Source organism: Aspergillus aculeatinus, assembly GCF_003184765.1.
Source record: "Aspergillus aculeatinus CBS 121060 unplaced genomic scaffold BO66scaffold_26, whole genome shotgun sequence".
Taxonomy (NCBI): domain Eukaryota; kingdom Fungi; phylum Ascomycota; class Eurotiomycetes; order Eurotiales; family Aspergillaceae; genus Aspergillus; species Aspergillus aculeatinus.
Genome location: NW_020291495.1, coordinates 108,932 through 122,461, shown reverse-complemented (window position 1 = coordinate 122,461; position 13,530 = coordinate 108,932). Strand labels below are relative to the sequence as shown.

Genomic DNA, 13,530 nt, shown 5'->3' with positions numbered 1-13,530 from the left:
AAGAGAAAAACAACTGGAACAAAACAAAAAATAAATCAAATAAAGAGTGGCCTTTTTTCCAATGGAGCCGAAGGAGAAGGATTTAATGCCGAGATGCACATGTTGTCAAAAGGCGCAGAGTAACCGCCAGCCGGACCGAAGCATTTATTAGAAAGCCAACAACCGCCGCCTCGCATCAACCTAACTGCAACAACTGCACTTTATCAACATGGCCCCTCAACGGCGATCCATCTACATCAATTCTGCTCCTTCGACGATAGTGTCGCCGCCCGCGGCCCAAGTCCGGGCTTTTCATGAGCAGTTCCCGGGATACCAGGCCAGTCCTCTGGTGCCCTTGCCCGAAGTCGCGCAGGAACTCGGCGTCCGTGCAGTGTATGTCAAACAAGAAAACAATCGTTATGGCCTACCCTCCTTCAAAGTTTTGGGAGCCTCATGGGCCATTTACCGGGCGCTTCTGGCACTCCTCGACCTCCCCCTTGAGACGTCTTTAGAAACCCTCACGGAGCGCATCCGGGCGGGTGAGCCTTTCACGTTGATGGCCGCCACGGAAGGAAACCACGGTCGCGCGGTGGCCTGGGTGGCTCGTCAACTATCTCTACAGGCACGCATCTATGTCCCTCGCACGATGGTCGCGTACACCCAGGAAATGATCCGGTCGGAGGGTGCGGATGTTATCGTGGCCGATGGGGACTATGACTATGCCGTGCTGGAGGCCGCCAAGGCATCGCAAGCGACGGAAAACGCAATCCTAGTACAAGACACGGCTTTTGAAGGCTATGAGGAGATCCCTGCCTGGATTGTGGAGGGCTACTCCACGTTGATGCACGAGGTAGATGTGCAGCTACAGGCGCTGGGTCAGCAAAATACCCTGGTCGTTTCGCCTGCGGGCGTCGGATCGCTGGCTCAAGCGGTCGCGATCTATTCCAAGTCGCGCACAAGCCCGGCGACTTTTGTGGCTGTCGAGCCGAACACTGCTGCTTGTCTGAACCTGAGCCTCAAAACAGGCGAGTCGACCTCGATCGTCACTAGTCCCAGTATCATGGCCGGCATGAACTGCGGCACGGTGTCCTCCGCCGCCTGGCCGGTTCTGCAGAAACTTGTCGACGCCAGTGTCACGATTTCGGATTATGAGAGCCACTGCGCCGTCCAGTACCTTGCGTCAAACGGGGTAGACTCGGGTCCATGCGGGGCGGCCAGTTTAGCAGCTATTTGGCGTCTCAGAGCAGAGCATGATTCTCCCACGTACTTTTCGCCAGACTCGGTGATTGTATTGCTGAGCACTGAGGGTCGTCGTCCATACCAGGTCCCGGAAGATGTCTCGTCAGATGACCCGATTGTGTTGACCCAGACCCTTACACGAATTGACTCCTCCAACCCAACATTGTCCAAGGCCAAGGGAGCGGGCGAGACAGATATCGTCAACTATCTGTCGGCGTGGTTTGCGCATCGTGGCATCGAGCATCATCGCGTGGAAACCAAGCCCGGCCGTCCTTCTGTGGTCGGCGTCGTCAGGGGAACTGGAGGGGGGAAGTCTCTGATGTTCAACGGCCACGTGGATACCGTGACCTTGAGCACGTATGAAGGAAACGGACTGAGTGGGCATCTTGGCGAGAAGGATGGCAAACAGGCGATCTTCGGTCGGGGGACGCTTGACATGAAAGCCGGAGTCGCCGCAGGACTGTCTGCATTGGCGAGCGCTCAGCGATCGAGGCTTGCCGGAGATGTGATCGTCACTGCCGTGGCGGATGAGGAGGATGCCTCGCAAGGCACGATGGATGTGATTGAAGCTGGATGGAGAGCCGACGGGGCGGTGGTGCTGGAGCCCACCAACCTCAGGCTAGCACATGCTCATAAGGGATTTGTATGGGTAGAGCTGGAAGTCCAAGGACGCGCAGCGCATGGCTCGAACCCTGCGGCCGGTGTTGATGCGATTATGAACATGGGGTCGTTGTTGCAGGCCTTGAAGCAGTATCAGCAGCAGTTACCAGTGGACGAGGTGCTTGGTCAGGCATCGCTGCACTGCGGACTGATCAACGGCGGGGATGAGGTATCCTCGTACCCTGCCAGCTGTACATTGACCGTCGAGTTCCGGACTGTGCCCGCACAGACAGAGGAGATCATTCTGAACGATTTGCGAGGCCTGCTCACTCAGATCCAAAGGCAAAATGCCGTGTTTCAGTTCAGCGAGCCTCGTATCACTTTTTCACGCCCGTGCCAGTACCTCCCTGAGAGTCACTCCCTCGTGCAACAGATGGTTAAGATCAGCAAGGAGGTTCTTGGAGAACCTGTTCCCGTGGTCAGTGTGCCATTTTGGTGCGATGCTGCCCTTCTAACTCAAGCCGGGATCCCCAGTATTGTCTTGGGTCCGACTGGCGAAGGATTGCATGCCAAAGAAGAATGGGTAGAGGTGAACAGTGTGCGACAGCTGACAGAGATGCTTGAGAGGTTGAGTAGGGAATTTTGCCAATGAGTTTGAATGTATGTATCATAGACCACTTAGGGATGAATCCTCGAATGTAGACAGTTGGATTGGAGTTGGTGTGTTTACATGTTTACATCAAGGAACATGGAAGAAGTAAGTAAGTAACCGATGCCTGAGGCCAGACGGTGCATGGATTAGTCAGCTTTGCATGGCGGGGGCGACGGCGGGGCATTTGAGGTAAGCCCAATTGCAGAAAGCGGTGAGTGCTACACCGCCTTAATCTGCCTTTCCGCCTCCCTCGATGATGACTTCTTCCTCTCTCACCCCTCCTCTTCTTTAATTGTTTTATTTTCAACCTCGTCGCGTCTCGTTCCTATCGATCGAGACTGATACTTTTCTAGATGTAATCTTCATCTGCTCGCCTGGCATTCTGCGATGGATGATTCCTTCCCGTTCGATGACCAGCTTCTGTCTCCATCTTTCGAGAGCCTTCTCGATGAGACCAACCATTTTCTCGATCAGTCACCAGGCTCAGGCGCATCGTCCTGGAATCTCGCTCCTTCACTAGAAACCAGTAATGGCTTCTTGGACTGGGAGCCGCTGTCAGACAATGCAGCGTCTTTCGCACTTCCTAGCGATCACTCATCGTTCGACTACCCTCTGCAGCAAACCGAGCTACCTGACGTCCTCTCCAACGACAATCTCTCGCAGCACGATACATTGGCGTCTTTTGACTACTCACTTGCAGCACATCCTTCCCTCCCAGTTCATTCAACCCGTCTTAATGATGACTTCGTCAGTGTCTCCCAGTGGTTGGATGGTGCCTATAGACCCCCCGTGCCTTGCAGCTACTGCCAACGCCACCGACTACAATGTCTTATCCTGCGCACCACTTCCGCGAATCCCAACCCGGTCACCTCGTGCTCCAGTTGTGTCGCGCTTTACCGGGAGTGCAGCCTCGCACAAGGCGAGAAGCGCCAGGCTGCAGGATTCGAAACCATCTCCCCAGTGTTCGGTCATCTGCACGGCCTCACGGAAGAGCACGGCGGTGGAACTGGGCCCTCGGAGCCCGGGTTCGAAGTATCGGCAAGGCAGACGGACAATGCTCTTCAGGCTGAGACGCAAATGAGGCCGCGCTTCTCGCGCAAGGGCGCCAAAATTCTGCGCGACTGGTTCAATCGCAATCAGCACTCCCCCTACCCGACCGATGAACAACGCGCCGAGTTCGCCAGTCAGACCGGCTTCACCGAGCGACAGATCTCAAATTGGTTTGCCAATGCCCGCCGACGCCGGAAGATGGCGTTACGCACGCTGCGACCCAACCCCGCCACTCCCTCGCCTCGCGGCAGTTCCCCCATGCCTATTTCGAGGTGCGCGTCTTTGACGCCTATGGAGCGATGGCAGAAATCTCCTCCCGACCAAGATCCAGTCTCCCCAGCCATCATCCAGAAAGCTATCGCCACTTCGAGCCTTCCCCCAGCAGCAGAAGGTGACTTCAGCCGAGACGAGCGCGTAGAGGCGAGTCATCGCGGTGACGGTCATGCCTACTCAATCTCGAGTGTGGAAAGCGGACAGTTCGAGAGTGCGCGATCCCAAGCATCGTCCGACACGGCATCCTCAGCGGCCTGGAGCTACAACTCGGATGATCATTTCCCGTTCCCGCTGTCCGATACGCGTCGACGCCGACACTATTCTCGACGCAGGCCCTCATCCACCCACTCACTCGGCGACCTCCAATACCAATGCACGTTTTGCTCCCGATCTTTCAAGAAAAAGCACGACTGGTGCCGCCATGAGTCAAGTATGCACCTCTGTCTTGAGTCGTGGTTCTGCACTATTGATACCACTACACCTGATGATCCAGAGCCAGTGGAATGTGAGTTCTGTGAAACTCCACGGCCCTCGCCTGCACATCTAGAGTCGCACGAATTCGACGTCTGCGCAGATAGACCGCCGAGCGAACGAACATTCGCACGCAAAGACCACCTGATCCAGCATCTCCGGAAGTTCCACCGGTGCACAAAGGTGCCCGCGGCGAGGGTCCAGGGGTGTCGCTCCACTCGTACCGCCGTGAAGAGTCGGTGTGGGTTCTGCGATGCGGAGATGCAGAGTTGGATCGAGCGGGCGGATCATCTGGCGGACCATTTCAAGAAGGGCCTGCGAATGGATCAGTGGGCGGGTGGCTGGGGACTGGATCGCACATCGCTGGCGATGTTGAGAGAGGCTACCTTGCCGGCTCAACGCTCATCGGGGTCGTGACAACCATGTCCTTGAGTGGGAAAAGTTTCCGACATTCGCACCTCTACAAGTGTCTTCACAGAAACAACCGATAGCCCGGTGTAATATCCCAGCCAGTATTGCTTAGATCATCATGTGTCATGAACGCATCGCGGGTCATTCGAGCTTTAAAAAGCGTTGCCCGATCCATGAGTGACTCTCCACGGGCCTCCGACCAGCCGTAGCAGCAGCGCAGCGTCCTGCATCTTCCGCTCAGTCGACACCACTGGAACAAGGATCTTTTCAGACGTAAAGCCTGGACACTCTTGTTGGACGAGTGCGAATCTAATTACTCGTCAGCTAGATGATCGGTGCGTGAGGTTCGTCCCTGGCCATCATGGTCTATCCATCTACAGACAGTAAAATATATATAATTGAAACGATGCTTGTCATTCAGTCACTAGGCATGATTACGTTCCATCCCAGCATGTGACCGCAATCTACCTCATTTGACCATATTCGATCACAGTTGATTTGTTCTGCATAGTACAACAAAGTCTCACGCAACCACTCTCCACACAACATAAAACCCACTATACACTATTTTCAGTTACATCATTTTGAACTGTAACTGTCATTTTATATATACACACACATATATATACTTTCACACTTATCTACAGATGAAGGATAATGTGACAAGGGAGGTGAGCGGATCAGTCCCGGAGGCTACCAGCGCAGCCATTCATGTCCCCGGGAGCTGCAAACAAAAAATGCTTTCTAGACCGTGTACATCTAGACTTGTGGGGGGGGGGAATACTGGTATCGTGTATCATATCCAATGATTAGGTAATCTTCATAACTTTCTTCAGCCCGCTCAGGGAGACGGGCTTGACCAGGTACTCGTCCACTCCTGCGGCCAGCGCCTCTTGCTGCTGGTCCGCCGAGCCGAGGCCGGTAACTGCGATGATGCGGGTGGGAATGAGGCCCATTTGCTTTTCGTACTGACGGATTTGCTCGGTTGAGGTGATGCCGTCCATCACAGGCATAGAGATATCTGAAGCTTTTGTCAGTCTCATCTGTCGCCTGGTAATGGGCAAAGAGGGGCAGACACTAACCCATGAGAACAAGATCGTGGCGACGAGTGCCGTCTTTGTAGGTATTAAGGGCGATCAGGCCGTTGGAGGCCGTGTCGTAGCTGCAGCCTAACTTGCGAATGAAAGTGGCGAGAATCTTCCGCGACGGTTAGCATCGAGTGAACGGCAGCAAGGAACACAATACTCACCTTAAGATTGATATCATTATCGTCCACGATGAGTACATGTACATCTTTCAGGGGTTTTGTGGGTGCGGAGGAAGAAGAAGGCGACTGATGGGTATCGAGTGGGGGTGTTGACGCCGGTGGCATGCTTTGGAAAAGATCAGGAGTCGGGGAGAGTGTAGGGTCCAGCGTTGGGGGAGACAGCGGGGTTTGACACGGGGTCGGGTTCTTGATGTAGTCGTAGAATAGAAGGAGGATGCGGTTTAGCACTTCGTCAAATTTTCGAGGTCCAAACCTGGGTGGATGTTAGTGGAAAAATAGCGGGTGGGATAGCAGCCAAGTCTTACGGTTGTGATACGCGAATCATGTTCGGTGCCATGGTATCTCGTATCAGATCCTGATTGCTGTCCAAGACGAGGTAAAATCTGAACCCGCCTGGAGCGCCCATTGTTGGCTGTACCTTGCCGGCAGCCATGGCCTTGCTGAGGGTTTCCTCCTCTATCACGACAACTTCCCCCTGTGCATCGTCTAACGACTCGGCCTGGGTCAGAGTCCAACCAGGCTGTTTGAGCAGCACCGAGGTCAGTGAGCTGCGAATCGCCAGCTTACGCTTGGCTTCGGCTGGCAAAATCCCAGTCGGCACGTCGCGAGGATGTGGATAGCTGTCGAAGCCAACAAGGGAGAATCTCATGGGGGCTGTCGGCACAACAGGTGGTGATACTATGCCTGCGCCTGGTGTTGCACCCCCGTTGCCTGGAGCCATAAGACGAACGGGGATGTAAATATCCACCTGGGTCCCTATACCCAATTCACTGCGCACATTGATGTGGCCATCCAGGGAGGAGACCAATTGCCGGACAATGCTGAAACCCAACCCCAGACCTTCCGAAAGAGTATCTTCCTGCGCAAATGGGGAAAACAACTTGTGCTTCAGAAAGTCGGGAGCAATGCCACGGCCGGTGTCGGTAACAGTAAGATGAGCGAAGATCGACTGGGGGTCGGATTTACGCCGTGCCTTGGAAAGTGATACCTCAATGAAACCCGCCTTGGTCCATTTCAGGGAGTTTCCAAGGAGATTCATGACAATACGCCGCCAAGCCCCGGCTACGGATTGCACCGTCCACGCCTGTCGGTCTTGCACACGCACCACCACCGTCAGCTCTCCATCCTTAAGCGCCGCATTGGACGGCGTATGCATGAGGCGGCGGGTGAGCGGGTTGATTGTCCGACCCAGGCGCTGACCAGTATACTGCACATCGGTTACTTCCTCGATCAAACCATCGAGGTCGAAAACGGTCATGAGATTGACTGGCGATGAATTAGACGATTTGTCGACCGCGCTCTCTTCCCCAGTGGTCAAGTTATTGATTTTAGCGAAATCAAGGCTGCAGTTGTTAGTAGCGTCCTCGGTGCGATGGTTACGTGTGCGGGGCGGGGGGTGAAGATCCACTTACAGATGGTTCAATGTATCAAGCAGAGTCAAGCCGCAGCTCTGGACCATACTCATCCAATGCGATTGAGAGGGGTCCAGCGGGCTCGTTTGCAGCAGTTCCGCGCTAGCTAAGATGCCATGCAATGGAGACCGTAATTCATGGCTCACCGAGGAGATGAAGGCGGACTTGGATCGCTGGATGGTGGCCCAATCCACCCGCGCCACCTCGGATATGATAGAATCGCCGAAGACCTTGAAGTAATGTAGCTCTTCCATGTCTAGTGCGCGATCACTGCCCTGTGTCCAGACAAGTGTTCCCGCCAGCCAGCGGCCGCGGTTCCAATCCCATAGCGGGTAGAAGAGCACGCAGTACGCGTCGGGGAAACACTGTCTCAATTCATGGCACAGGGCTGCGACGTTCGTCCGTTGTGCATCTGAGGCTGGATTGGACGCCTCCCCCGAGGGCGTGACGGGATTGGATTGTGTCGACGGCGTGGCAGAGGCGATCTCGTCGTGAAGGTTGATAAACTGGCCATGCGGGTAGGCGGCCACGAGACGATTTAACAAATCTTCTGTCACTGGGTTCGGGTCAACGGATGAGGCTGCCAGGGGATGGCGCGCCTCTCCTAACACATCGCAGGGTCTCTCCGAAGCCTTGGAAAGCGAGCCTACACCAGGCAAATCCACTGGGCTCGGATACGGATCGGCGAGAAACTCCGGGTTGGCGGTGGTCGGAAGGGGTTCCCAGGAGCCTGAATGACCTGGACGGACCCTGTCGTTGCATTAGCTTACCGCATTTCATCCTATCACTGTCGAAAGATCGAGACTTACACTCCAGAATTGCTCCGAGAGGCATCCAAGAACATCACACCATCCAAGTCCATCGAGTCACGCAAAGTGGCACTGGCTCGGGCAAAAATGCGCGCCAGGTTATCCGAGATACTCGTCGGGGGGCGCACCGACACGGCGGGAAACTCTGAGCGGTCGGACGCTCCGAGAAACGTGTCCCGCGTATCGCTCGGCTCATCATCTCCACCGGTGTTCGTGGACCGAGTCGCCGGGTTGATCGAGGTTGTTGCAGTGCTCTGTTCGGAGCACGTGACCGCAGAGAAGAGCGAGGTTAGCTCCCCAGTCAACTCCGAAGCAGTGGAGGGACGGCCTGTCGGTGGCTCCGAGGGGTCGGGGGAGGTGTTGGTCTCAATCCAAGGTGGCGCTTCGGAGTCGGTAGTGGAAGGGGGTGAGTCCGTGGGCACCGTCACAGGGGGCACTTCGGTCGGGTCAAAATCGGAGTGGCCTTTGACGAAACTCGTCAAACCTTTGACCAGACTTTCGGCGCGGCGATGATAGTGGGCGATACGGACATGCTCCAGATGCCGGGAGATGGCGTCGGCGATTTCTCGGAGGGTGGCGACATCGGCATCTCCGAAGTGATCGCGCGGGTGGTCGTCCACGATGCAGAAGGAGCCGAGCACGTAGCCAGCGGGGCTGTAGATGGGGACCTCGGCGTAGAAACGAAAGTACGGCCAGCTGACGACATACGGGCGATCTTTGTAGAAGTCTTCCTTGGTGAAATCTCGAACAATGAAGCGGGATAGGTTGGCGGTCAGATTGGGGGAATCGACGATCTTGGAGGCATCCTGGCCGGTGAAGAGGGCGATGGAATGCGGACAGACGCCCCAGATCAGATCGAGCGTGCGCACACCGAGGTAGATGCCATCGTCCGGGTCGTGTTTATCCTTGTCACGCAACGAGATGGATTTGGTGGCTTCGGCGACAATGTACTGATTCACGCCGTCGATAATGGAGACATAGGAGCGGTTACATCCGAACCGGTATACACCCAACTGGGCCAGTGCTGTGAGGGTGATATCCGAGGACAGGCGAGCCTCGGGAGGAGCATCGTCGTCGGGAATATCAACGTGGGAATCTTGCTGATCGGTGTCTTGGCTGGGTACCAAGCGGAGGACGGGTTGATCGACAGTACAATAGTATCTGTAGGGTTGGGGTTGGCAGGATCAGCAGCAGTTACAATGGGTTGATTGTAGGGGTTGTACATTGGAGCAAGCGAACGGAGGTACCTGGATAGATCACGAATGCGCTCTCGCTCCGCCTCTGGGTGTTGCAAGGACGCTGCCATCGCGCACACAGCCCGTTTCACATCGCCTTCCTCGCAAAGGGCGGGGGCGAAGAGAAACGAGCGGCGGAGGAGGCGAGGATTCAGCGATGACCCCGATCCGATCAAGTCAGAGCGTTCGAGTCAACGCAAAAAAACCTTGAAATGAGAGAGAATAGATGCGGGGCGAGGGGGGAAGGGGAGAATCAGAGAGAGAGAGAGAGAGAGAGAGAGAGAGAGAGAGAGAGAGAGGCGCGAAATGGGACCGCAACAACAGGAGGTTGGAAAGAAACGTGACACCAAAGAGGAGGAGGAGGAAGGCGTATTCGAAAGAAAAGAGGTTGATGCAGACAACCTTAGAAAAGAATTGGTGAAAGTACGTAACTAGTGGCTCAAGCAAAGGAGCTGAGTCAGGTTACTAGGTAAAGATCCCAAATGGACGAAATGGAAGAAAGAGGCGAAAGCTTCTGGGAAAAGCGGAATTTGGGGTAGGTACAGTACTAGGTAGTTAGAAGCGGAGGGAGGGAAAGGCAACCTTGAAGGAAGTAAGCGCAAGAGCCTGAGGCCGCCAGAAGATTCAAAGAAGATTCAAAGAAGATTCAATCCTGTTCGATGCAGTCAGTGGTGAGTGTTCGAGTTGAATCAACAGTCAGTCGCAAGTGTCAGGAATCTTGTTTGAAGGCCACCGGCAGAATCCTGGTCACCGCCCCGGCAGTCGCTGGGTTGGGCCTGCCGCCCGGGAAGGTTGGCGCGCTCATTGGTTGATGGCATGCCGGCCGAGAAAATCTAGAACCTGGTCGGAGAAGCCTGGAGCTGGAGGCGACGGACTCGTGGCTGGATGGGGTTAGTACATGGTAGTACCTACTAGGTAGTCTCGCCGTTGGGCACGCATTTGACTGGTTTGGCTGTTTTGCCCGGTTTTGCCCGGTTACCACACCCACCAATCACTATCGACTTTTCGGCTTCCATCCGGGTCTAGTAGCCACTGCACCTGGCTGTTGGAAAGCCTCAGGCATGACAGTGGACATGGTAGGCCTCTTCTATAGGTACTCATACAGGTCAAGCTGGAAAGAAAGAGCCAGCCAGCCAGCCAGCCAGCCATTAATTAATACCTCAGGCTGGAATTCTGTCGCATTCTTCTGGGCCTTTCAGACCCATGCAAGCAGCCTACCTAGTACAGTACATTACTGAGGACATCAGATGGCAGTGTTGTGTAACCTTAATCGGGCAAGCCACCGACAACAACCTTGAAGCCACCGGCAAGCCACAATGATGTCACCTCCCAAGAGACCTTATCCCCAGGCCTGAGGCATCAAAAGGCCACCAGGCATCAACACATGACCAAGTTACTGTACTCCGTACCGGAGTCCGTACTATGAATTAACTTACCTTACTGGTGTCTAATCAACAACCGCAAACATCTTACCCCCTGTGACCTTGCCAAGTTTCTGATCATCCCTCAGCGAATGCCTCATGTTCATACTCATTTTAAATTATGTCCCAACAAGTCCCAACTTAAGGTTAATCGCACCCCTCAATCCAAAGAATGTCTAAATGAAGCTCTCCGGCCCGTATCGACTCCCCCCCACTGGGGCTCACGGAGCCTCGCCCTCAACTCATACTTCAACAGGATGGTGGCCTTCCATAACCACTAAGCCGTAACCACTAAATATCTCACGCTGTCCAGTCCAACTTTGCCTACGTGACATCTTCTCCAGATTAAAACAAAATGCTGATTGATAATCCAGCATCGGTCACGCCATTCCGCTTGCGACTTTTCGATTTCTAATCATGTTGCGGGAGGATGATCTCCCCGCATTCTGCCCAAGAGTATATATTTGTTGCTGCAAAAGAGCCTGAGCTCACCAAACAGACTGATGTATACCGGCTAGCATCATGTCGACTCGTACTGCGATCATCGGTCTCTCGTCCACCGCCACGACCTCCTGGGCTGCCAATGCGCATTTGCCGGGTCTGCGCCGGTCTTCGCGGTTCCAGATCGCCGCTCTCTGTAACAGTAGCCGGTCGGCCGCCGAAGCCGCCATCGCAGAATACGACTTGGATGCCAGTACCGGTAGCGTCACTCCCTATGGCAGCCCCGGCGATCTAGCGGCGGATCGCACGATCGATCTCGTGATTTGCAGCACGCGAGTCGATCGGCACTATGAGACCGCATTGCCCATGATTCAGGCGGGCAAATCGACCTACATTGAGTGGCCCATTGCCAGCAATCCGACCCACCTCGAGGAGCTTCTCGCCGCCCGCCGCCGCAGTGGTGCTCAAGTCGCGGTGGGGCTCCAGAGTCGCTTTGCACCCCCCGTGCGTCGGATCCGAGACCTGCTCCAGTCGGGTGAACTGGGTCGCTTGCTGAATACTGAGGTCCGCGCTTTTGGAGGGACCCTGGATCGTGAGTTTCTCCCGCCCGGATTGGCATATTTCGCCCAGCGCTCGGTCGGCGGGAACCCGATCACCATCGGCTTCGCTCATGGTACGTACCCTAAGAAAGATGTCATGAGTCAAAACGTGCTAAAGGAGACAACTTGGAACTGTACAGTCATCGACTTTGTGCAATCGGTGGTCGGGGATGTGATCCCGGAGACCGACCACATTCAATTCCAGCTCCAGCGCCCGAGCATTCGTCTGCGCGAGCCCACCACAGGGTCGATCGTGGAGACTATCCGCTCCGATGTGCCTGATCTCGTCAGCCTCCATGGTAAGTGGCGCTTTCCAAGACATGGAACAGGGTCTACCTAACTAACTAACCTCCATAGGACACTTGCCGGAATCAGCCCACGTGGCAGCCCAAGCTAGTCTAGTCGCCTACTTCAGTCGAGGCCAACCCTTCCCGGGGGACCCGCAGCTCACATGGACCTTGACCTTCGAGCAAGGTGCCGTTCGTCTCATCTCCCCCGCGGGTATTGTGCTGGGTGCAAACACCTATGCGGAGCCTGTGACCATCTCGGTGCATCGCTTCGACACCGGTGAAGTGGAATCGGTTCCGTGGGCGTGGTCGCCCGAGCAGGAAGAGCTGCCTTTCAGTGCACGCTCCGTCCAGAGCTGCTTGGTGAGCTTGGCTGAAGGGGACTCGGATGGATATGTATCACTGGAACAGGCAGCTGCGCGGGCGCGGCAGATTGCACGCTGGCTTGACTCGTTTCCGGCATAATGATGTGTGAGAATGAGGGACGTAGATGTCAGTCTCAAGCCTGACGACTAAGGGTGATAACCGAAGGCCATCAAATATGGAAAGTGGTGGTGGTACCGTGACAGTAGCTTGGGGTCAGTGGCGCTCGTGTCGGAGTAAGAGGAGGCCGAACACCTCGTGGGGGCCACCAGCCCGATACAGCCTTTCATCTTCTGTCCACCACGCTTGGTGCCTTTATAGGGGTTTTTTTTTTCTGCAGGGTAGCTCATGATACCCCTGCATCAAAATAGAGTCCTTCGATGACTGACCTTACTGAGGTTCTCTCTCCATTGAATCAGATTCCTCACAATCTTCGGTGCTGATCATCGTCTGTCTTGAGCCGCAGGGGGTGGGGGCCATTGAGCCTGACAAGCTGCACGGTCGTCATCTTGTTTCGGGTTGAGAGGCTTTCGACAGGAGGCTATGAACGAATGAGAGAATTGGTCAGTTGAACAAGAAAACCGAGCCTCGTGTTCCAGTGTTGCCGCCCCTGACTTGTTCTGCGCCTCGTACCTGCGGCGAGTTTAGGGTTCTGCGCGTCGACCGACCGGAGCGTCGATCTAGATTTCTATCCCACTAGCTCAGCCTGTTATTAGTGGGTTCTCTTAGCGATGACAAGAGGAAGCACTTCTTTCTCGTCCTTTCCACCTCGAGCCAAGATTTGTTTGGGATATACTTCTTTCCAAACTTGGCCTTCCGGTACCGGTCTGTTGTGCGAAAATTCAATGCGAACAATCACAAAAAGCACCATACTTATTGATTAAACGCAAGATAAAGAGTTCTGCAAGACTTATGCGGAGGACTCCGAGCCTTAAAGGAGAGGATGGGGGCCAGGTACGGATCCTGCGGTGGCAATGCCGTCGTGTCTGAAGTCGGCCCCAAGGATGAAACCACACGGCTG

The 13,530-nt window shown here is 55.0% G+C and overlaps 3 protein-coding genes across 3 annotated transcripts; 2 read left to right on the top strand and 1 right to left on the bottom strand.

Annotated features, from left to right (window-relative positions):
- Window positions 1-208: 208 nt before the first annotated feature.
- Window positions 209-4,681, top strand: BO66DRAFT_323903 (uncharacterized protein; the record flags this gene model as incomplete). Its single annotated transcript, XM_025643821.1, has 2 exons — window positions 209-2,445; window positions 2,911-4,681. The coding sequence occupies 2 exons, from the start codon at window positions 209-211 to the stop codon at window positions 4,679-4,681; spliced, it is 4,008 nt and encodes a 1,335-aa protein (XP_025503569.1).
- Window positions 4,682-5,145: 464 nt separating this feature from the next.
- On the bottom strand, window positions 5,146-9,619 carry BO66DRAFT_471690 (two-component sensor protein histidine protein kinase). The gene is made up of 7 exons (XM_025652878.1): window positions 9,387-9,619; window positions 8,164-9,324; window positions 7,355-8,104; window positions 6,248-7,285; window positions 5,925-6,195; window positions 5,758-5,872; window positions 5,146-5,696 (listed from the first exon to the last, which is right to left on the bottom strand). The coding sequence occupies exons 1-7, from the start codon at window positions 9,467-9,469 to the stop codon at window positions 5,485-5,487; spliced, it is 3,630 nt and encodes a 1,209-aa protein (XP_025503568.1). The 5' UTR covers window positions 9,470-9,619; the 3' UTR covers window positions 5,146-5,484.
- A 1,602-nt stretch (window positions 9,620-11,221) lies between these two features.
- Window positions 11,222-12,635, top strand: BO66DRAFT_95418 (Gfo/Idh/MocA family protein). Its single transcript, XM_025653729.1, has 3 exons — window positions 11,222-11,933; window positions 12,000-12,158; window positions 12,217-12,635. The coding sequence occupies exons 1-3, from the start codon at window positions 11,342-11,344 to the stop codon at window positions 12,609-12,611; spliced, it is 1,146 nt and encodes a 381-aa protein (XP_025503567.1). The 5' UTR covers window positions 11,222-11,341; the 3' UTR covers window positions 12,612-12,635.
- The last annotated feature ends 895 nt before the right edge of the window (window positions 12,636-13,530 follow it).

Excerpts from the sequence above, each read along its gene's own strand:
- BO66DRAFT_471690 (XM_025652878.1), bottom strand. The coding sequence starts at position 9,469 with ATGGCAGCGTCCTTGCAACACCCAGAGGCGGAGCGAGAGCGCATTCGT. Across the intron at positions 8,105-8,163 it reads TCTCGGAGCAATTCTGGAGT|GGTCCGTCCAGGTCATTCAG; the intron begins GTAAGTCTCGAT and ends ATGCAACGACAG. Across the intron at positions 7,286-7,354 it reads CTTGATACATTGAACCATCT|CCTTGATTTCGCTAAAATCA; the intron begins GTAAGTGGATCT and ends TAACAACTGCAG.
- BO66DRAFT_95418 (XM_025653729.1), top strand. The coding sequence starts at position 11,342 with ATGTCGACTCGTACTGCGATCATCGGTCTCTCGTCCACCGCCACGACC. Across the intron at positions 11,934-11,999 it reads CACCATCGGCTTCGCTCATG|TCATCGACTTTGTGCAATCG; the intron begins GTACGTACCCTA and ends GGAACTGTACAG. Across the intron at positions 12,159-12,216 it reads TGATCTCGTCAGCCTCCATG|GACACTTGCCGGAATCAGCC; the intron begins GTAAGTGGCGCT and ends TAACCTCCATAG.